The following is a 25,001-nucleotide window of genomic DNA, read 5'->3' on the forward strand; positions in this document are numbered from 1 at the left end:
AGATTGTCAACATTCCAGAGAAAATGCAGATTTTTCTCCGCGCAGCTACAGTACACTGACTTGCTTCTATGCAAATTGCCACGATGATTAACAAGCATAAAAAACAAAAGATATTAAAATTTACGTATTTATTTGGTTTTATATTTCACCCCCTTCAAAACTTCTAAATAAAAAAATAAAAAAAATGATAAGGGTGTCTGGGGCTATTGTGCCAAGTTTGATGCGAATTGTTGAAAACAATAAAAGAATGACTTCAAGTTCGAAAGGGGTTTGAAAGAAATAAACGGTGGAAATACAATAGACCATAAAAAGTTGACAGTAGATAAGCATGTCAAAGGAAAAGGAATGAAGGAGGCTATGAAGGAAATGTGAAGATGTAAGGAAGAAAATGGGAGGGATAGGGAAGAAGAGAAGAGAAAGACGGGACGAGGTAGCGAAAAGCGGATCAAGAAAATTAGAAAGAAACAAAGGGGATCAGGAAGAGAAGAAATGAGAACAGCCTATTATAGTGCCAGCTACAATTAACCCCTTCAGGCCGAGTACGTCGTTTATGGTTTATTCTTGCTGCTGCCAATCGATTTTCATCTCAAGATAGACTATTCGAACTGGAGGGGTTTGAGGCAGTCTCAGTTAATATTTTCCCTACCAAAGGCTCTTTTCTAGGTTAAATGAGAGTAGGCGGTAGTGACAAGAGTGAAGTTAAAAGATGCAAGTGACTAAAAAAAAAATACCATGTCTTAACAAAAAACAGGGATATGATATGAACAGAAAGTGACTGACGTTGCAAGGAAGGGGGGAGGGAGTGAAGAGGAGAAAGGGAGAAAGTGGAGAAGCAATGGGAAGGAGGGCGGAAGGGGGAGCAGACTGAAGGAATGACTGAAAGAAGTAATGACAGGGAGGGAAGGAGAATATGGGGTGGGATGGTGAGAAGACGTAGGGAAGGTAGGAGAAGGATAAAGAAAGAAAAGGAAGGAAGGGTGGGAGAAAAAAGAAAGTGAGAGATGAATGAGAGAAAAGGGAAGAAACGGAGAAAGGCACAGAAAAGGAGAAACCAAGGGACTGAGTAATAGAGAGAGAGAGAGAGAGGGAGAGGATGGGGATTGCTAGGGTGGGGTAGAGATGGGGATGGCTGAACAGAAAACGGAGCTGGTAAATAACAGGATGCAAGTACCGGGAGGGGAGGGGGTAGCAGGCTTCACGTGATGAGCGGTCACGTGTAGGGCCCCGCACGTGACGATGGGGAGTAGGGAGACTGGGATAGGTGTTCTCTTTCTCTCTCTCTCTCTCTCTCTCTCTCTTTGTCTTGAGATGTGGTTCAGTTTGTATCAGTTTAACAGTTTCAAGGACACAATAGCCTGAACGGACATGGCTGGAAAGTGCTCGCAATATTTTCTTTCATTGTACGGTTCCAGAACGCACATGTATTGCTTTCTTCTCGTTCTGCAAAATTCCCTCGATTTTTCTATATGTGTGGGTGTTCTTTCTCACATTTTCCTGCCAATTTCGGCTGCAGGATGTATTAGGCAACTGGGGGCTTTATTGTTCTATTCTCGTCGATGGAGGTTTCAAGTCCTACATCTAAGCCTTAATTTGGATCGACATACTGGGATTACCCTCTTTTCTTATCTTCATTCACTTTATCTCCTTCAATATTAACAAGTCACTCCCTCCAGTTTTACGTTCACTTTAGCAATACGACAGCTTGTAACGCATTCAGGTTCTGTGGCTACCCCTTGACTCTCTCATCCTTAATCCTTTTATTCACTTTCTTACTCCCTTTACGCACACTTACTCCCTTTACACAAATTCTTACTCCCTTGACACACTCTCTTCCTGTCTTTACTCACTCTCTTACCTCTTTCACTCACTCTCATACTTCTTTTAATCACGCTTACTCTTTTTATTCGCTCTTACTCCTTTTCTGTACTCCATCCATTTCATCTCATACAGCTGTCCCACTTCCTTATCAGTCTCTCCTCCTTAGCCCTTTTATTTATTCTTTTACTACTTTTACTCACTTTTTTTTTTACTCCATTCACTCACTCTTACATCTTTCTTTACTCGAGCTCTTTTGACTCATACAGCTGCCCCTCTTCTTCATCAATCCACCTACTCACTTCCTTTCTACTATTCTCCTCGGGACTCGATATTTCCTGCCTCCAACTTTTCTCTTTCCTGTATCTCTCTCCTCTCTCTGGCTTCTCTTTCTCCTTGCCTTCCTTTTATTTCACCCCCTCTTCTACCTTCTATTCTCACTCCCTCTTCTTTCCTCCTCTTTTTACTATCCCCGACCTTTACTCAGTCATCAACTTATCATCCCACCCCCCCCTCTCTCTCTCTCTCTCTCTCTCTCTCTCACACACACACACACACACACACCATTCAGCACAACTCGCTACTACGTTGTATTCAGCTTTGGGCTTTTGATTCAGTGACTGCGTGCTCATAATCCCGGTGAGAGAGAGAGAGAGAGAGAGAGTCAATACAGCACGCCCACGGAAGACTGGCTTCGCGTTACCTCCCACGAGCAAGTTACGTAAACATGCGGTGTGTGTGTGTGTGTGAAAGAGAGAGAGAGAGAGAGAGAGAGCGCACGTTACGAAACTGTCGAGAACAGGGTACGAAAAACTGAGAGAGAGAGGAAGCACGACACCAATAAATTAAAACAAAGAGGGAACGTAGGTTCACGTAAAACGTATAAACAAAACAATAATCGCAATCACACACAGCCACATATTGCATAGGCTACATAACATTAATATTTATGAAAGTAGTAGCAGCACTTATGTAAACGTAAAAAAGACAGAATTTATCATAGAGCCGTAAAGTGATCTGTTTTATCTACGTGTCCATCTATCTATCTATATGTTATGATGACTAGTTCTTTCACCTTAACTTTTCGGATGTTATGTCCTGTTGCAGCTTATATCTCGTAGATAATGGAAGAAAAAACTACAGTATACTACCGCTCAGCATCCTTTCCATAGCACTTCGTCGTGTCTAAAGCTATGTACTTGTTCATTTTTTGGTACAGCTAAGCATTTAGATAGGAGAAATGCCAGTTTTAGGCTACGTTAAAGTTAAAATAGTATAGCTGTAACAATAATTCAGTATAATTTGCTACGCCTTTAATCAAGAGTCGAGAACAAGGACAGTCTCGTAAAATAGAGGCGACCTATATAGCTACATTTTCTTTTTTTCTTACGGAAGATAAACGGAGGAAGAAAAACAAATAATAAAAAAGACTAATTGATGTTCTGTCTTTCCTGTTGACATAACGCTCCCAGGCACGTAGGACTCTCGCTGACCTGAATAAAATCGTCTGGCGTTGGCTGGAACTGAATACTCGAGTTTTCCCGCATGTGAAATGTTTAATGGTACCAGTTATTAACACGCTTGTTCCTATGACTCACTCTCAGCTACATAAAATCGTTAGCATTAACTCTGCTGGAATATAATACCAGAGCTAATCCGAGCATGAAGGGGTTAATATACTTATTTTCGATTTAAAAATTCTTTCGAATAATGCCCTTGACTACATAATGAACAAGTTATTTTTACATGAACTGACAATTTTTACTCAGCCTCTATATACTAACTAGCTTATATATACACACTGACTAGTTTATATTGGTGTATGTGATTTGCCTACAGTAAGGTGTATTGTACGGTTTACGTAAGTGCTCTAATATCCCGAGGTTAAATTGTACCCCAGGCGTACTCCAGAAATACCGCTTCTGTTTTATAAAATGCTTTGAGCGATATAACTAACGCTGATCACATTCGCTTTCTGAAGTAAACCAATCGAATTACAAGTTAAATACTGTAGTATAATAACTGGGATGAGAATGAACTGGTATTCCATAGAAGTTTAGAACATCTCAAATATATTATGGCTCGTAGTGCCTTATGGTTCCCTTCAATTATACAAAAACAGCCACCGAGCACCATTTACAGACAAAAAAAAGGGGGAGAAAGCTAAAATTATATGAAGAGCTATCATAAAAATATATACGCTAACCAAAATTATCTTCATACTCAACAGGGAACATCACAGATAAATACAGGGCTTAAACTCCTTTGTGTAACTGGTTTCGTACTCCATCACAAGCAGCCGCAAGGTACACTACAGAAAGAAGAGACAAGTACAAATTGTAAAGACTGTCCAATATAATCTGCTCTCATTATCATCATCATCATCAACATCATCATCATCTACATTTGTGAAAACAGCCGCACAAAAATAGAAAAACGCATAACTTGTAAAAACTACAGAAAAATGGACTCATCATCATCATTATTATCATCATTCATTGTAATCTCCACACATATACGTTTCCAAATGTTATCCTGCCGCTGGCACTCCCGTGTAAAGTACTCAAGAACCCAGGTGGTGGTGATATAAGCCCTTATTCTCGTCGGCAGGCCACACTTAGTACCACTTCTTCCTCGGATATTTTTTATTTTACGGAGCCTATACTTGGTTCGTTTTCGTCTGAGGGAACTGCGCCATTTTCGCAACTTTAATACTAAGTCGCGGTTGCATGAATGAGCCGTAGTTATGTAGTGGAAGTGAGTCTCTTTGATTACTAGTGAAATAATTCATCAATATAAGTACAGCTGACCGTCAACTGAACTGAACGATGTTAGGAAATTTTGTCAGAGGCAAAGAAACCGACTATAGCACACTTTAATACCCTCCACTGTGGTGTTTATAACTTTCAGATATCGACATGAATAGTTCACATCAGTAATTCACAAGAAAAACTAAATCATTGGCAAAAATAACACGCTTCGGAAGTGGTTACGAAAGCTCCTATACTCACGAGAATAAAACCGCTTCGGAGATTCCGGAACTACTCCTTACTGAGTCACTCTGTACGTAATACCTCGATACCCTCTTTTGTTTTATTGATGGAAACTGTGCCTATATTAAAGTGATATAAATTACGCACAAGTTAAAACTAAGGTGCAGTATGCAGAATAAACAACTAAAAAACATGCACTGCGAAGTCACCTGTCACCCACAATACAGCCGTAATTAGACCCATAAGCACCCATGTGTGTGTGTGTGTGTGTGTGTGTGTGTGTGTGTGTTAATTCTACGTACACGTCCATCTTCACAAATGCTTAAACTTAATACCGTGTTTATGGAATGTTTGAGAATCGCATCTCGTGTCGTCGAACAGTGAGTGAATCGTACTGTAAGTGGCTTCGAAGATTTCGCAACACTTCTTCCTTAGCCATTTAGTCTGTAATATATACTTTAACATTCTCTTGTAAGTTACTCATAGCGTTTTACTGTCGACATAATGTGCATCGGTAACATAGAAAAGGATTATTAAGGTGTGATGCGCAAAATAAATAGCCTAGGAGTGGACGTTACGAAATCCTCCCAAACCACGTATAGACGGCCAAGATATAGCATAAACACATGTAACGCATCTATCCAAGCAAGTCTGTTCACTACACAGACAGGAATTAGGCGCGCGCGCGCGCGCACACACACACACACACACACACACACACACACACACACACACAGCTATCGTGTTAGTCGGTCCATCACGCCGACAGCACTACACGGAAATAAAATAGCTTAGCCTATTCAGAGCGATGACGCCTTCATTTTTGCAATTCTCTCTCTCTCTCTCTCTCTCTCTCTCTCTCTCTCTCGGGAAATGTCTGTGAATGAGGTCACCGAGAAGCCTATATCTAAACCTTCCCAGTCCATAGAGTTTCCCAAGAGACGTAAAACCGTTTGGTGAAATCAGGAGTAAAGTAAAATCGACGTACAGTACTTTAGTTGGAGAGTTTAACGACAAATGTAACACATTTATACCAAATACGCGCGCGCGCGCGTTCGTGGTGTTTACTTAACAATATACACAGATATACACTTACATGTCGGTCACATTATTTTATGTTTTTTTCTTTACGACATACATAAATATACGTCAGCATTCCCAGCGGACACTATCTGTCATGGTTTTTGCTAAACTACAAGCACAAACTTTACCATCATCTTTACCACACATTCTGTTTACCATACATTCCATTTTTGGTATTATTTAATGAAGGTAACATCTTTGTACCTACTGACTGCGAGAGGGTCACCAGGCCAGGCTAGATAATTTTGCTAAAGTTCTAGTCGTCCTCTATACCTCTACCCGCATTAGTCGATTTATATCAGGGGATCGTATTTGTACAGGGCCCTAACCAATTTTTACTGGTGCTGGAAGGGGACGCCTTAATGTGGTGGCACTGATTTAACTAGACAGTTCAACCGCCTGGTTATACAAACGTCCCTCAACTGCTGCTCAGTACTCAAAAAGGAGGATGGTGGATTGCAAAAATGCAGCTTAAGCCTGCATTTCATGGGGTTCACGTTTCATAATTATGAGCTTTAGGCGTCAGCAAAAACAACTACAACCGCAGCAGCAACAACAACAATACATTTTTAGCTATAACCAAGTCTCCATAACATTTATAACAAAGCATGTTTTTCGTTTCTGGTCCTTTAACATTGACCATAGTTAGGTGGCGAAGTGTATGGTAGGAGTATAAGTGGCGACAAACTTGTATACAAACAGTTGTATACACAGCTGAAGAGTAGGAGGGTTAATAAATACAAAACCCAGGTTCCATCTGGACTACAATGGCGGAAATAGACTTGCTTAACGACATATAACGCCAACTGTCCTCCCACATTTTATATGTAATGGGAATAGAACTCCCATACGTTATAACACCATCAGATCTTCTACACTTTATATATAACACGAACAGTCCTCCCACACTTCATATAAAACACCAACAGCTCACGCACACTTTCTGTATAACACCAAATCCCCATACATTTTACATTTAACACCATATCCCCCACACACTTTATTTGTAACACCAACACTTCCCACACTGTATATAACACAAACGCATCTCACACTTATAACACCAACACTCCCCAACACTTTAGCTATATATAACACCAACATTCCTCCCACATTTTATCTCTTGTGTTATCGTGCATTATCGCCGCGACTCCCTGATCGCGACTCCCAATCGTTAAGCGCTTTCTTAAATAGTTCAGTAAAAAAAAAAAAAAGGTATCCTTTTTATTTATCTCTAGACGATTTTTATTCAGCCCAAGTGAGGATTTTCTTACTGTTAGGGTTAGATACAGCCTTCATTGACCTCTCCACTACTAAATTGCCCTTCTAAGCTGCAAGAATAACGCAGTAGGTGCAAGAATAAGTGGCTTCTTGGGGTTGAATGACTAACGGTACAGGTACAACTCAGCTGCGCTTGGGTATGGTACAATCACGCGATATTGCTCTCACCACCAAAGTATGACAGCTCAGTTACATCATTGCCTGTGATAGTATTTTAGCGCTGCCAGTAGCAAATATTATCCAAAGTAATATCTTTGTTTCAAATATTATCCACTGTAATACCTTCGTTTCATTTATCCATCAGTAATATCTTTGTTTCAAATAGTATTAATTCTCTAGCGCAACTCGGGTATGGCACTGGTGTACCGGAAGCCGAATATAGAAATTATTTCCTCTCCAAAACAGCTTCTGGCACACAAATATGAAAGAATGCAACTTATTTTCGTTCCAATTTTTTTTAATGCAAATGATTTGATAGAATAATGTAATGAGTCACGAGACAGACAGTTTTAGAAGGGATGATGACTATATTTTCACTGTATGTAGTATTCCTTGGAACAGTTCAAAAGCCATACTGAATATCAACTGCACTGCTTGTCTCTCAGCGTTTATAAGTCACAATATTAATTCCTTTCCTCGAAGTACTGGATTATCGTCGTACAGTGATGGGAGAGGCAGTGAACGACAAACCGCCCACTCCGAAGCTTGGTGGGCCACTGACTCTGGTGTATACATAACCTGCAGGCTACAGGGGAAGGGCCAAGCTGGAGGAGTGACGGGAGGGAGGCAGGGAGGAGGAGGATCGAGTTAGAGGGGGAGGAGGTGGGGGGGAGGATGGATTTAGGGAGAGAGGGAGGAAGACGAAGGTGGAAAAAATGAGGTGGGTGGAGTTAGCGAAGGGGAAGGGGAGGAGAGCGAGGCAGGGCAGGCAGAATAGACAGAGTAAAAGGGATGGGAGGGGGAGGAGGGGTAATAGGCTAGATAGGAAGGGAGGGGTAGTGGGGGAAGAATGAGTGGAGGGACTGTGATTGAGGAGGGAAGGAAGAGTGATGATGTTGGAAGGAAAGGCGGGGAGAATGAGATAGAAGGAAGGGGAAGAAAGAATGGAGGAAAAGAAATAAAAAATTAAAAGGGAGAAGGAGGAGAGGAGCGAGGGAAGAACACGGAATTAGGGGGAAGCAAGGAGTAAAGAAAGGAAGAGAGAATGAAAGGGACTGTAAAGGAAGATATGAAAGGTGAAAGGAAGGACGAAGAGTAAATGAGAGAGGAGAATGAGAAGAGGAACTAGAAGGGATTAGCGGAAGAGAGAAGGTAGAGCGGGGGGCAGGAAGATGAGAAGGGTAGGTGGAGGAGCGGGGGAGGGAGAGAGAACGGAGGTAGAGGGGGAAGGAGGAAGACTGAGGAGGGGTGTTAGAGCAGACGAAGGAAGGAGTGAAACGGAACAGATGATTGGGTGAAAAGGGGGAAAAGTAAAGGAGAAGGAGACGAGGCTTGATAAGTGAAGGGGAAGAGGTGGGGAAATGCAGAGAGGATTAGAGAGAAGAGGAGGGTTAGGCTAGAGGAAGATTCTGAGGATGGAAGGAAGTGGTGTTACATAAGGAAGGAAGAGGGAGGGAGGGAAGGATAAAAAAGGGGGTTTAGGTAAGGATGGGAGGGGGACAGCGCTTAGGTAAGAGAGGGGGGGAGGAAGGGAGGAGAGGTGGGTTAGGTAAGCAGTATGTCTGAGTAGCTCTCTCTCTCTCTCTCTCTCTCTCTCTCTCTTAATCATCTTTCCCACTTTTTTTCTTTTCTTCCCGTTTTTTTTTTCTTTTCACATCACTTCTTTCCCTTTACCAATACTTCCTCATTTCTCCTAATTCCCTCGCTTCCTAAATCACCCTTCATCTCCCCCCCCCCCCCGTTTCCCTCCCTCATCTCTTTCTCCACATTCCCTACTCTGTCTCTCACATTCTCTTACCCTACTTTCTTCTCTGTCATTCTCCTTTCCGTTTTCGTTTTCTCATCCCATTCTTTCTTCCTCATTTCCCTGTCTCGTCTCTCTACCGTCCCTTAGACAGTTCAGCCCTTCTCAGCCTCCCCCCTTCCTTTCATAAGAGTACACATATCTATCTTCGTTGCAAAAATATTCGTTTTGTTTTATCTAGGTTATTCATTTGCCATTCATTACTTGCCTCAGCACCCCGAGTAACGATGTCTCTCTAGGCCATGCAAAAATGAGTAGAATATGGCAAGTACAAATGGCACATACACAGTGAAACTTCGCTCATATTCGTGAAACAGAAAAGTGTCCCCTAATTCGTCTTTCTCCCGGCATTACACAGCGCAGTGACTAACCAAATACAGTTATCTCAGTCTGTTTATTTGGGTTTCTTGGAGGGGCTACGAACGCATCGGTATGCACAATTGTAGTTATTCCTTTTGTTTCATACATATTGTTTCTTATGTCGCTGACGTCACTTTTTATAGTTGTAAGTAGATAATGTATATATATCAGGGCTGGAAAATCATGATAAAAAGACCATTTTTTTATTGAAATTTTTTTTTTTAATCAACAGTGGTTTTTTACCAAAGACAAAAAACATTTTTACCCCAAAGCCTGTTCAAAACAAAAAAGAGGGCTGTACATATATATATATATATATATATATATATATATATATATATATATATATATATATATATATATATATATATATACCGGTACCTGTATATAGGATGTCTAACAATATTATGCAGTTGTTTTGAGAAGGCTGACATGGTCCGTGGCGTAGGCGCTGGAGGTTACCTGCACCATGTTAATAATACTTATATAAGCTAATACGGTACTTATATAAGCTGGTGTTCGTTGAGGAAGATGGTGTTACGAGACTTATGTCTTGTGTCTGGTATTACATATATTTTTATGAGATTACTGTATAACTGCATGTGGTTAATGCTGATCCAGTAAAATACAGGTTACCTAATTTAAAATCATACGTTCCTTCCTTCAGTCTGTGATCCTTCCCTTCCCTTCCCTTCCCCCCACACCACTCATCTTTCCATCTCAGTCAACTTGATAAACCCGCCACTTCCTCACTCCACCCTACCCCCACCCTCATTCTATTCAACATACTCCCCCACTCCTCCCTCCCTCCCTCTCTCTCTCTCTCTCTCTCTCTCTCTCTCTCTCTCTCTCTCTCTCTCTCTCTCTCTCTCTCAAAAACACTTTTTCTCAATACTTTAGGAAATTTAATCACTATCGAGAATATGTGATAGCTGTTTTGTCAGAGTTGGTACCATATACACTGGCGTTTGGTTTTCTTAAACTCTTCGGTACAATGCGACGTCCTTTTGGAGTTAATAAAAGCATCTGGAGGTAGCAGTAATCCTGTAAAAGGTCATCGTACTGAAAGAGATAATTGATATTGTTGCTTACCCCCCTACCTTCATCCTTACGTTGGAAAAAAAATATATGATGACATTTCTAACGTGTTTTAACGTGTTAGCGTTGTTTTAGCTACTTTGGGAGATGTTTTAGGTAATGGCAGGCATGAATATTAAAGCTAGATGCTTAAAAAATATATACCTCCGTGTTTGGGAGGTAAAAAGGATTATATTTTTTTAGGCTTATGAACACGTCGTTGCCATCCCTACTTAGTTTCTACCGACACAGATCATCATCACCATAATCATCACCATAATCATCATCATTATCATCATCTTTATTACCTCCACCAACGAAGTTGGAGGAGGTTATGTGTTCACCTATATTTGTCTGTTTGTTTATCCACACAATATCTCCAAAAGTTATCAATGAATTTCGATAAAACTTTGTGGAAGAGTGGGCCACGAGTCAAGGAACAATTGAATAAAATTTGTGGCGGATCCGGATCCTATATATTCCACACAATATCTCCAAGGTTCCGCATTCATTTTAATAGTACTGGCATTGGCGGAGGTATGAGCTCTCTGCTTGCTTTTAGTTATTAGTCATTATCATCATAAAAAATACTGTCATCATCATCATCATCATCATCATCATCATCGCCGTGTTACTTTTGTTAACCATTATCATAGTGTCACTCTTATCACTGTTACGGTACATAAACGTTTAGTCAACTCACATGCATTCGTTGCTAATGGGTCCAGACCTTCCTTGATCACAAATTTCCTTATCACTAAGAAATCCCTTGTCTTCACCAGCGCAAGTACAGTATGTTTTAATTTAGCATATACTTCCTAGTGTCTGCTTTATTATTTGGGTTATTACAGTGCATTTTTAAATATCCCGACCATTACAGTGCATTTATATATATCCCGGCTATTATGGTGCAATTTTATACATCCAGACAATTATAAGGCATTTTTATATATCCTGGGCTATGACAAGGCATTTTTATAACATATCCCGGGCTATTACAAGGCATATTTATATTTTCGGTTATAACAATGCATTTTTAAATATCCCGGGCTCTTAAAAGGCATTTATATACAGTATACTCCGGACTATTACACTGCTTTCTTTTCTGTATCCCACGCTCTTCAGTAGCGTGTGATTTTTAAACCCCTTCAGTACCATGACGGTTTTGCTGATTTTAAGAGGAGCCATTCACCACGTTGTTTTTTTCTTCTTATCCAGCTACTATCAGACGACTGTAGTCAACTTAGGAAGGATTTCTGTATGTGATAGGGGTTAATTATTGCCATACCTAACCCTTCCAATTCAAAGCCTACCCCTTAGGTGTTCTAAGCATTTGTAGGAAGAACGAATAAAATTGAAATGACGTTCTCATAGTGAGGGGGTTAATAATGGAGCAAAAAAAAAAAAAAATGACGCAGTCAAGACCACGGCCTCTTTATTTTTCATTTTATTCTATTTTTTATATCGCTTCCGATCGACGACCTTACTCAAATTACAGAACTGTATCTCCTTCAGTCCCATGACGTATTTTCCATTATATCTTTGCCACCGCCAGACGATTTTATTCAGCTCTGTTGGGACTTCAACGGTGTGTTGGAAGTAAATGAAGGGATCTAGGGAGCTTCGCCAGGTTGGAACAAACGCATCACTAATATTATATACTGTATTGAATGAGGGTTTTATAGTCGGTTTGATTTCACCTGATAAAGCTCTCCAACTTTTTTCTCAGCTCAGTTAACGGCCAAGTGTAGTAAGACCGGAGGATAAATTTGGCTAGTAACCAAGGCGATTCATCTCTGCCTCGTTTAAAGCTCGTCGGATTTCATGCTCCTATGACTTAGTATTCCAGTTGCGGGAGTGGCCCAGTTTTTGGGCAAAAAAAAAAGCAAAAGTTGTAATAGACGGGTTTATTCCACACAGGAGAGACTTTTCAGACTGGAGGGGGTTAAATATAGCCATCATTGATATCTCCACTTCTTCGGGGCTCTCCAGAGTTGAATGAAATCGCCTGTTAGTAGTGGGAAAAAGAACCAATAATAGTACAACACCGTGTTGATAGAGGCTATGGGAGATACTGGGTTGACGGGACGACCATGACAAAGCGTTAGTGAGTTTCGTTAGGTAACCTTCCGGGTGTTATCGGATCGGACCCAGCGAGCAGGGCTACAAGGTGCGATGTGGGTGCTGGGTGCTAGTGGGGAGGGGGAGGGGTGGGGATGGGAGAAGAGGGAGGATAGGGGAGGGGGAGAGGGAGAGGGGGAGGGGAAGGGAGAAGAAAGGGGATAGGGGAGAGGTAGAGGGGGTGGGGAAGGGTGAAGAGGGGGGTATGGGAGAGGGGCAAAGAGAATTGGAGTGAAGAGGAGTGGAGAAGGGAGTAGGAGGAGAATGGGAGAGTGGGTAGGGGAGGGGAGAGAGGGTGTGTGAGTTGGAGAGGGGTGAGGGAGGAAAGGGAGTAGGAGAAGGAAGGTGATGAGGGGGGAGAGAAGAGGGAAGGGGGAGCGGTGAGGCAAGGTCGATGATTCCCCCGTTCCCGCTTTACCTTCACCCTTGACATCGAAGGCTGCGGGTCTTAATTTTAAGGGAGAATTGAGAACAGTGAAAAAAAAAAAAATGTGTACGAGAAGAGATGGTGGTGATAGCGGAGGGGGACGGGAAGGGGGTGGTGTGGCAAAGTTAACAGGTTATACTTTTCCTGTTTGCTTGGGTTTCCTGTTTTCTTGATTGTTTCCATGTTTGTTTTTTGTTTGCTTGCTTGCTTTTTTTGCGTACTTATTTTACTGATTGCGTACTTGTTTCTCTTTCTGTACTTGCTTGCTTTTGTGTACCCAGTCAATGATTCACGCTACGTCCTCCCTCACCCTCACCCTTCCCCTCGCGCACCACAAGTTTTCAATAAGTTTTGGTTTAAATGGTACAGGCAGGTTACTGTTGACCCCAACCCGTTCATACGAAGAACTGAGATAGGGACCTGGCTTTGCAAAACTGAATAAGTTGCGTGTCGTAATATGAGGGAAGATTGAGACTTGTTCAAAATAAGTGAATGTCTGCCTTCATAATCCACGTGTAGTCAGTAGGCACTAAGCTCTTCTTCATAGGCTATATTACTCATCCTGCCGTAGTGGACATCCCAGTGGGTTTTATTCAAGGTAACACTAGGCGATTTTATTCATTTAAGAGAGATTAGTTAAAACCGAATTGATCTTGTATTGGAAGAGCACATTTCCGAAGCCATACTAGTGCACTGAGATAATCAGTCATTCAGTAATTTAATCAGTCACATTTCTAAAACTTAACTCCCTCATCATTAGGACGTCTGTGTACCTTTCTTACATACCAAGACGGACATTTTCAGTTTGACGAACATTTTTATGAACTGGAGGGATTAATTACAGCCTAGCCCTCATTAACCCTTTCATTAATATTTGCCCGTGACGGTTGAAGGTACTTGTTTGGAGGCAGCAAGTATATGATATAAAAGTTGTCTTCGGGTTCACCAGCTTAGTGATTAATAAGACGTCATTATTAACAGTTGGAAACCTAATGGAATAGGTGAGGAATTCTATCCACTGGACCACTGGACGCCAGTGTGTGTGTGTGTGTGTGTGTGTGTGTGTGTGTGTGTGTGTGTGTGTGTGTGTGTGTGTGTGTGTGTGTGTGTGTGTGTGTGTGTTACATAACGTCATACAGGATACACACGAAAATTAAGTTGTATATACCGTGGTGTATGCCATGATGCGCTGTTACAACTGTTATATAACTCATGTTTGTGTGTATGTATGTATGTATGAGAGAATTGTGCATGGGTGTGTTTGATAAGGAGGGCAGGGACACATGTGATTGGTGCTGTAGTAAATGTTATCAAGTGTTGCTACCACCACACCATTGCACAACTTACCCCTTATCACCCTCCGGCTTCCCGTACCATGACAGTGCACCGAGTAGCTAACGCTGTTTCACGGTTCCCTCTCCAACCGCTTAAACCACTGATGTTATTTTTCCAGGTTTCATTTTCTAATTTATATCATCATCCACATCCACACTACCGCCATCATTGTTGTAGTTTTGTGTTCCTTCTTTAACCTCATAACACTGAAAGGTTTCTCGCTAATGGTAAACGTCAACAGCCAACACCATTTTACCTCCTTCGAGGCGTAGAAGTCCGAGGCTAGACTGCTGTAATCCAGTACACATTAAGGGTAGATGACTAGTGTACTGCCTTTGGCGGTAATAATCGGTACATGGTGGAAAAACACCAAAGCAAGGCCGTCACTCCGCTTGGGCTTCAAACCACTTGAATGCCAGACTTCCTAAGCTAACAACTGATAACAGTAAAGTGACTGATAGTAATCAGACAAGTAATAATACTCAAATGACTGATAATATTCAGATGGCAGATTATATTAAAATTACTGATAATATCTGAATGATATTCTGATGACTGATAATATGTACATGATATTCCTACGACTGTTATTATTCAAAGACTGATACAGCTCGTTTAACGCAAAAATTATACAAAGAAATAAATAACCCTTTAGGCACGAATTGTCTCACTAAAGCTCGATCTAATCGCTTCGTGTTAGCAAGAATAAATTACTGTACAAAATACGTAATCATAAAAAAGGTACCGTAGTTCTTCTACCTTAACTTCGCCATAACATTTGAAGCTCCAACTCAGTAACAGAAAAGGACAGTGCTACGACTCTACTCCCTTTCCATAGCACCTTAGTGACTAGCATCAATTAAGTGTTAATCTGTTGTTACAACTCAACATTCAAGATGGAAAGATGGCTAGTTTAGGTCCATTTACAATGAAAAGAATATAGAGACTGAAACGCTGTCAGAATGGTCTGTCCTACGCTCAGTTTGGTACCAGTAACATCCCCTAGCGGTTGCAAGAAGAGATTATAAAGGTTGTTATTGTAGAAAGAGTTTAACACAGGCTCCTATGACTCATTTTCAGCTGAACTAAATCGTTTGACGACGTTAGTTGCAATATAATATTTATCCTGATCGTGAGAGCGTCATTGGTTACTTTAATAGCGTCTTTTTATTTTCACCCAGCTAACGGCAGACGGCAGAAAGAACCCCAAGCACAGAAGAGGTTAATGAAGGGTGTATGTGATCTATAGAGTTTGAAATACTCTTTAGGCAAGCTGGGAAATAGCAAGAGTACGATAAAATACAAAACGTCTTCGGGCTAGAGGAAATAAAACAGCGGGAAGAGATGAAGTGGCACATTACTTCAGCTCCTTCACTACGATGGCAGATTGGTTTAGTTAATGCTTGCTTTCTCCAAACATTTATATTCAGGTTGGAAAAGACTATTTGTACTAAAGGTATTAAATGAGAAGGCTGTGTCTGGCCCTTCAGTCTGATAGTTATTCCTGTGCTGAATTATCTTCTTCAATACGATGACGTCATTTTCAGTACACTCTTGCTACTTTCAGACTTTAACATGGAAAACTCCTTTAGTACTGAAGGGGTTATTGAAGCCTGTATCTCACCATTGTAGTTCGCAGAGTCCCTCCTAAGCTAAATAAAATCAGCTGGAGTTAACAGGAATTTAAAAAAAAAAAAAAGTAATCGGATTGAAGTGTTAAGTCGCCTAAAACAAAAGCAGGCATAAAAGATAAAAGGTGTCCTTGGGCTGAAAAGGTAAAAATGGCCGGAAATTGGCTGATGATGATGATAAGTATGGAGAAGATATGAAAATGACTCCTAAGCACGAACAGGATATAATGCTAAGAGATGTACATGATATTGTTTTATTTTATGTCAGGCATGGAGATAGTAGCCCGTAAGAATAAAAAACATACCCGGTACGATGATAACATGTAAGGGAAGTATTGGCAGTAACAGTACTTGCAACCCCAGCCTCATCTGAACGTAAACCCTATGGACTACAGACTGAAGCTGCCCACCTCTACCAGTCCACCATCCTCCTTTCGGGGGTTAGGGAGAGAGATGAGGGACGTTTTTATAACCGGGTAGTGGAGCCGACCGGTCATATCAGTGCCAGCGCGAGAGGGCATCTCCAGCACCAACATGAAAATCAAAGCCATTAATAGCAGGAAGGTATGAAGTGAAACATTACTTCTTAACTCCCTCACTACGATGGCATATTGCATTTAGTTAATGATTGCTTTCTCCAAACGTTAATATTCAGGTTAGAAAAGACTACTTATACCGTATTGGAGTTAGATGAGAAGGTTGTGTCTGGCCCTTCAGTTTGATAATTATAGGTAGATTAAAAAAAAAAAAATGTAGTTGATAGATAGTCGTAAATTTGACCTTGAAAACAAGCATGCGACATGCAAGTTTTTCTAGAGACCACCCTCCCCCCCCAAAAAAAAAAATAAAGCAAAACGTAGTAAAATAGTAAGTGGTAGAGTGGTAAAAAAAAAAAAAAGAGTACATAAATTTAAAAATATGGACCCTTCCAAAAAATTGGTACAAACAATATTTTTTCTGAAAAGAGAAAATACACGCAAATGAGCCATGAAAAATATTAAGGTACAGTAGATAATTATACCTGTAGCGTACCCTAGATATTGCTAATCTCATAAAGTGGCCTTGAAATTGGAAAGTATGAAAAAGCGTTCTTACGAAACATACAAAATATTCATACAGATGCACCATGTCAAGCAAGAACACGGTGTACGTATACATGTACACGCGTCTTGAGTATGCATATTAAACAACGCAAAATCCTCACACACACACACACACACACACACAGAATTGTATTTCCATCCTCTCTCTCTCTCTCTCTCTCTCTCTCTCTCGATTGATAGATAGATAGATAGATATACAAATATATAATATATATTTATATATGTACAGTCGTCAGCACAAATTCGCTGCGAGTCTGCTCGTGTGATGTGGTCGTTTTGTCTGGCAACAGGGTTTTTATACGCTTTGAATACGTGTTTGTAAGAATTAGTACCATAAATCGCCCATAATGCAATAATCTTTACATCTGATTAGCATAAAAATGTGCAAAAGACGACAGATGAATGTTATGGAATGATAAAATTCCCGCTCTCTCCCCCGTACCCCTCGCGATGACCCTCCCCAGCCTACCTCTCACCTCATCTCCCACTTCCACCCTACTCTCCTCATCTCCCTTCTCTCTGTCTTGTATTATCCACGGCGCTAATCTGCGTAGTGAACCGCACTCTTCTCCGTTTCTTGTCTATTCCTGTAATTTTTCTGCTTCTCAACATTCAGGAGTTTCTTGCCATGAAAGTCTTTTTCTCCCACTCTCTACTGTAAACATGATGCAGCAATTCTGAACATTATGGATCTGATACTGCTTCATGAATCATTGAACACTGGAGAATGGGAGCATTTTCCCTTGAAAGAGAGATAGACAAGTACGAGGAATGGGAACAAATGTTTGTTTAATTCCGCCTACTGAAATAATAGCCACCGACTGCCAGGCTCACTCAAACACCAAAGGAATACATCACAAGAGCAAAACCTCATTGTTCCAATATCTCCAGGCTGTTGGTAGTGACAAAGATGGGAGAAAAGAAAGACAACTGAAATGAACGAAGTGGGAAGGAGACGGGGAGGGAGAGAATGGGACTCGAACAGGAAGGAATAATGGTAATAAACCTTGGATATAATTGGTGATACTGCGACCAACTGGGAATAGGGCAGGATGGGTTTAGTGAACAGTCAAGAGAGAATACGATGCGCCAATCGAGTTAGTGCCGTGGATAAATGAATGAAGGTAGAGAGGGTGGGGAGAGGAAAAAGTGGAGAGGCATCAACGTGGCTGGGGAGGGTAAGAGCAAGAGGGAGGGATGGGGGTATATCAGAAGGAATAACAGGGAGAGAGGGGAAGGGAGTTTAACACGGTTATAATAAGGAATACAAGAGTATTACTCTCATACGTCGTTCCATAACATTCTGTCGACTCTTGCACCTTTTTATGCTAATCAAATACGATACACAGAATATTGTACTCTAGGCAGTCATTAGTACCACTTTTTAAAAACACGTCTTTAAAGTCTATGTGGCAACTAGTCCCTTTACACTGTTGCCAGACAAAAGGACTCACATCACACGAGCAGACTTGCAGCGAATTTATGCTGACGACTGTACATACATATACTCGTATATAGGTATATGTATATAATATATATATATATATATATATATATATATATATATATAGATAGATAGATAGATATATAGATATATATATATATATATATATATATATATATATATATATATATATATTTATATATACGGTATATATTTATGTGTAATTTATATATGTACACCCGAGGAAAGTTCCGCCTTATACACCTGCCTGCCAGTTCGGACCTTTATGCGCGAGACATCCACTAATGAAACAGCAGCAAGACACTCCAATGTCTCGTACCACCGTGTGGGAGGGGAGAGGTTAAGGGAGGAGGAAGGCTGAGGGCGCTGATAGTTCCTACCCCTCACTCTTCCATTCCCATCCTTCTCACACAGTTACCAGATAGATGAATGTTGGCTACTGCTTCACTACCCCTTGTCTCACACTTACTATTTCGAAGTGGTGAGCGAGTGTATAACGCGGAACTTTCCTCGGCTGTACATATATATATATATATATATATATATATATATGTATATGTATATATATATATATATATATATATATATATATATATATATATATATATATATATATATATATATATGTATATGTATACAGTATATAATTTAGAGAGAGAGAGAGAGAGAGATGTATATATATGTATGTATGTATGTACGCACAGTATTGTGCGCACCTACAGTACTATTACCGGTGACCTTAAATGACCTCGGGGTCAACCTCACATAGCCTATGTCCGAAATGGAGGTCATATAAGTCTCCATGCCAAAAAACTGGGCTGCTGGGTCAAGTCGTTCGAGCGTGTATTACCTGTGACCTCAAATGACCTCCGAACAGTGACCTTAAATGACCTCGGAGGTCAACCTCACATAACGTATGTTCAAACTGGAGGTCATGTGAGTCTCCATGCCAAGAACTGGGCTGCTGGGTCCAGTCGTTATGCGTGTATTACCAGTGACCTTAAATGACCTCGGAGGTCAACCTCACATAGTCTATGTCCAAATTGGAGGTCATATAAGTCTCCATTCCAAAAATTGGGCTACAGGGGTACCCGACATTGCCCAGACCCAAAAAGGCGAACTCTAAAGGTGACCTCAAATGACCCAGATCTGAAATTTGACCCCCCTAAAACCATCCTTGGGTCACCCTGATTCAGAATATATATGGGTCTGGGGGTCTCTGGTTCTTGGTTTGGCCGTCATTATGGACAAACAAACAACGCGGCTCATATATACAGTATACAGTATATATATACCGGTGTGTATAGATATATATATATATGTATGTATGTATGTATATACGGTATATATATATATATATATATATATATATATATATATATATATATATATATATATATATATATATATATATATATATATATATATATATATATATATATTATATATATATATATATATATGTATGTATGTATATACGGTATATATATATATATATATATATATATATATATATATATATATATATATATATATATATATATATATATATATATATATATATATATATATATATATATATATATATATATATATATATATATATATATATATATATATACAGTATATATATATATATATATATATATAATATATATATATATATATATATATATATATAATCGTGTGTGTGTGTGTGTGTGTGTGTGTGTGTGTGTGTGTGTCCATCAACTCACCCCGAACACCTGGACACTGGCGCCATCTTGTGTGTCTTCTGCGGTTTACACATCTGCATGGTGCTTGTACAAGGATCGCCCAGGTCAGCGCTGGTCATGCTGTTGTCGCCTCCTTGGGGGTGGCTGTGCGAGGTTGTCGGGAGAGTTGTGGATGGTTGTGAGAGGCTGTTATAGGATGTGGGAAGCTGTAGGTAGTTGTAGGAGGCTGTGGCTGGTCGTAGGAGGTTGTTATTGGTTGTGGGAAGCTTTGGGTGGTATGAATAGTTTTGGGAAGCTCTTTGTGGTTGTGGGAGCGGTTTTGAGTGGTTATTATTAGTTTATTGACGTCTTAAGGTGTATGATGGTTGTAGGTGATAATGTCTGGCTGCTGTTTTGGGTAGTGTAAGAATGTCTTATAAGGGCTGTAGAGTGGTTTGGGCTCTTGAGTGGTACATGATGTGTGGGAGTTAGTCGAAGTTGTGTGGTTGGCGGGAGTGGTATGTGAGCCCGTCAGCGGAATGTGTGCGTGTGGGGGGGGGGTGTAAGTGGTGTGTTGAAGGTATGGTTGTGTTTCTTCTCACACCATCTCAGCTTCCCACACCCCTCCTCTCCTGCACATTAGCCACTTCGGTCCCTTGTTCTCGGCACGCGTGGAGGGAGACATAGTTGGGCGGTAATGGTTCTCTGTCTGGTATTTTGCTTGTCACTGTTTTAAGAATTATTCTGGTAAATACGCTGTAGATCAGAGCTCATGGTTTGCCGGATGTCTGGTCTCGTTATTTATTATTTTCTTTTCTTTCTTTTTTTATATTTTTAAGTCACTTATTTTCCCCCCTTGTTTTAGATTTTCTGATGAATGTACGTTGGATCTGGGAACATGGTTTGTTTGCTTGAAAGTTTATTTATCGTTTATTTTTTTAAGTTCGTGTATTTTGTCGATATTTTGAGTCACGACTGTTTTCTTTGTTTAAAGGATTTTAAAAAAAATATACGATGTATTTGAGCACATTATTTTGCTTTACCGTATGTCTAGTTTCGTTTTTGCAGTTTTAAAGTTTTGTTGATGTTAAAGTAATCACTTATGAAACGGTGGTTACTTTATAATTTCCCAGCTTTACAGATGTTTTTGGTATGTATAAAATGGATTAAATAGCTTGGTGCACTTGTATAGTTTTTCTGACTTCTGAATTTTGTCAGTATTTTGAAAAGCACTTAGGCAACCATGGTCCTTTAATGGCAGTTTCTTTCTCCTTTGCCAGTCTTTGCTTCTGTAGTTTTGGGGGTTTTGTCAATACTTTGGGTCTCTTAGAATTCACTGAAACTTTTTTTTTTTCATTGCATAAAGTAATTCTGTAGGCTAGCGAAAGTTGTTTTAATCGACCTTTTGTTAACGTCTTAAAACACTACGAACCAAGTTTATCGCACTATTTTTTCCACAGCAAGTTAACTTCACTCACAAGAGATACAACACAACTCACAGATAATTTCATAATACATCGACAGTTTCCCACTATGCTATGGTCAACAATATTAGCTTGCTATTTGTACTTGAAGAAACTAATAAATACCGGTAATATTGTCAAAATTCACTCTTATGAAATACAGATGTCATGAGTACTTATGTCATGGGGTACGATGTACGGTACAGTTAGATATGCATTTCTCAGTTATAGCACACTGCACAGCTTGATTTGTTTCATGCATGATTTGTTTTTCACATAGTAGCCTACGCTGGCGTTTGGTGTTCTTAGTCATGCGGCATTTGCCTTGTCCTGAAAATTAAAGAGAATGTGATTAAATATTGCTAAAATACTAAAGTCTGTGATTAAATTGTTTGAAAAAGTAAAAACAGTAGAGGGTGATTAAATGTTGAAAAAGCTGTATTTTTTTTTATATACTTTTATTGCGTCCTTCACCACGAGGTCGCCCCTAATCTGTACGAAATCGTCTGGCTGTCATAAGAATATAGAGACATCACCGTACTGAAAAGATTAATGTTATATATTCAATTTTCATTTTGGATTGTACTGTATGTCATGGCACAGCTACTGCATGAGATCCTTAGGCCTAACTCTTAAACCTTGGTGGGTTTCCAGTGGCCACAAAAATCGTCTAGCATTAGCAAAATTAAAAGGAAAGGAATTAGTACTGTAATAAATTCAATCGTCACGAGGATTAGCTTCTTGTCCGATGACGTATTTTGTTATTTTGTTGTTTTACCGCCAAAACGACATTGCCAACTTAGGACTGGCATTTGGTAGTGAATGGGTCGAAAGTCTTCCCAAAGCTTATCAGAATCGTCTTGTGGGAGCAGTAGCAGAATTTAAAATACGGAGTGAAGAAGTTAAGGGTTATTATTCAGATACGGTAGTTTCTTAACCCTCAGACCTCAAATGGTTTTCTAGTAGCAAGCGAGAGGTAAGTCGTTTCCCACTGCAAGAAATGTAATCCTTGCCCCATATAAGTAACAGTTAACAATCACGGAACCCTTACAAAATGTGGAGTCAGGACTGCTGTGTGTCTTGTTAGCTACCCGAGACCTAGCCTGTCCACCATGATTGTAAGTTAACTGGATGAGGCAGATTAACATACGTAACACACGGCGAATCCAAACACACGTAACACACGCAGATAGAGTCAGCGCACACGCAGTAAATGCAATCATAATATATACATGCAATGCACAAGTAGGGTTAAAAATACGTATAAGGCTTATCATGTCAAAACAGAAAGACTGAACAAAATACACGTAAGATACAAGAATAAATGAAAGACAGTGCAAGTTACAAATAAACGCATGGCAGAACACGCTAAAACACAAGCAATAACCAAAGAACGTAAAAACATAATTAAGATAATATAACAGCAAATACAAGAAGTCAGAAACAGGTACTCACAAAGGACAAAGATAAAAACGCATCACAGATAATGACTGTAAAACAGGTTCGACAGAACAAGTCACATACACGGCAGAAAGAACATGTAAAAAAAAAAAAAAAAAAAAAGGGTATGAAGCACAAGCTTGAAAAAGTAAAAAAATAGTAAAAAATAGACGCTAGACAGAGCAAGTCGTCAGTAATTACGTTAGGTACCCCCCCCCCTCTTCCCACCCTTTGGACATCCAAGGCCTGAGCATCTCACATCAGATATTTCATCATAATTTGTCCAAGTCCGACAATAAAACCTCGCACTAAGAAACTTTATACTGAGTAAGAGTATTTACATCATCTATATGTGCCATGTTTCACGGCCAGAAAACACGAGAAGGCAACCTATTTCATTGACATTCAGCTTCAGCTGTCGTAACTTGCGTAATGGTCAGCACAAACCAGTTTTAACCAACCACATGCAGGTCCCGCTGACTTAAGGTTTTACCCCAGTCGCTTCGCTTTATTGCCTTTTATTGATTATTAATGAGCAGCAGATTATCCCCCATATACAATTTCATTCCAGTTTACTCAATTATACACACGCCTCTCACTCTCCTGGATGCTCAAACCTCCATGATGGCTAATATCTCACATACTGTCCTTCCACATACAAAGCCTCCTCCTTCCTCCACTAGTACTGATCTGTACACCCTTATCAATTTCTCAGCAACCATTCTCTCCATATCGCCATACAATTTTAATATACCCTGGTCCGCCTTTTCCATAAATAGTGAACAAAGCCCATATACTGGTGGTAAATAAACTGAGGACAAAGAAATAAAAAAGCAAGTAATAAAATAACACATAAATGCGAGTGTTTATGATACGCAAGTCATTGAGTATTATGATTATATGCATTTTTTTTATGCTTCAGCGGAATGCCAAACAGATAGACGCACAAGAGGAGGGGCTTAGATTTTATGCCTAGCAACTGCAAGTGGGTCCTTAAGATAGACAGTTCATTTTATCCAAATCACATTTTCCCCTTACAATACCACCTGCAGTAGGTGTACGTCCAGATCCTTGTTGTACTGCTGAGGGGACAGGGACAAAGAGTAAACCAATTTTATCCCAGAGTCTGACCAGCACAAGACCAGAAAAAAACTTTGTGCCGCACCTTTCCCTCTTCGAAGATTTAGACAATGATGCGAGACTAATAATACGGAGTTAATCACACACACACACACACACACACACACACACACACAAAATTTCCCACTTCAAACCCTGGTAGCGAATTAACTCACGCTCCATAAATACACGCCACTGAGAGTTGCCAATAGCCATTTTCATCACCCTCTACTGTATAATTATATTCTTCCTACCGCCACAGAGTTTTATGCACTGACCCGTCGTAGCAGTAAGTGTCCTTAATGACTCTTCACTACGGAGGATTTCCACCAGGCTGAAGAAAAGTGTCTGGCGTTAGATGAATAAAATCGTTATCAAGTGTATTTTTTTTTTTTTTTTACCGTTACTTCGCCAAAATGACTCTCCTAAACCGGATAAAATAATTTAGCGGTACTAATAGTATGATACTGTAAGAAGACATTCATCGCCGTGGACTGGTTAATGGACGTAATTTTATCCTCTCATTAAAAAATGGTGTCCCATCAGCTGAATAAAATCATGTCAACAGCGCGAAAAAGGAAAGGATATGAGGGTGGTGGAAAACAAAGGGATCAGCAAGAAGTATGTTAAC

General features: G+C 40.0%; 1 protein-coding gene across 1 annotated transcript in view; it reads right to left on the bottom strand.

Annotated features, from left to right (window-relative positions):
* Positions 1-20,593, bottom strand: part of LOC145414252 (5-phosphohydroxy-L-lysine phospho-lyase-like) — a 140,831-nt gene extending 120,238 nt beyond the window's left edge. Inside the window, exon 1 of the mRNA XM_080283850.1 lies at positions 20,391-20,593. Within this exon, the coding sequence (XP_080139976.1) occupies positions 20,391-20,488 (98 nt within the window). The 5' untranslated portion in view covers positions 20,489-20,593. The remainder of the gene's footprint in view (positions 1-20,390) is intronic.
* Positions 20,594-25,001: the final 4,408 nt, after the last annotated feature.

The sequence above is a fragment of the Coenobita brevimanus genome, chromosome 98 (genome assembly GCF_032717465.1).
Source record: "Coenobita brevimanus isolate Jiangsu-jjx chromosome 98, ASM3271746v2, whole genome shotgun sequence".
In the NCBI taxonomy this organism is placed as follows: Eukaryota; Metazoa; Arthropoda; class Malacostraca; order Decapoda; family Coenobitidae; genus Coenobita; species Coenobita brevimanus.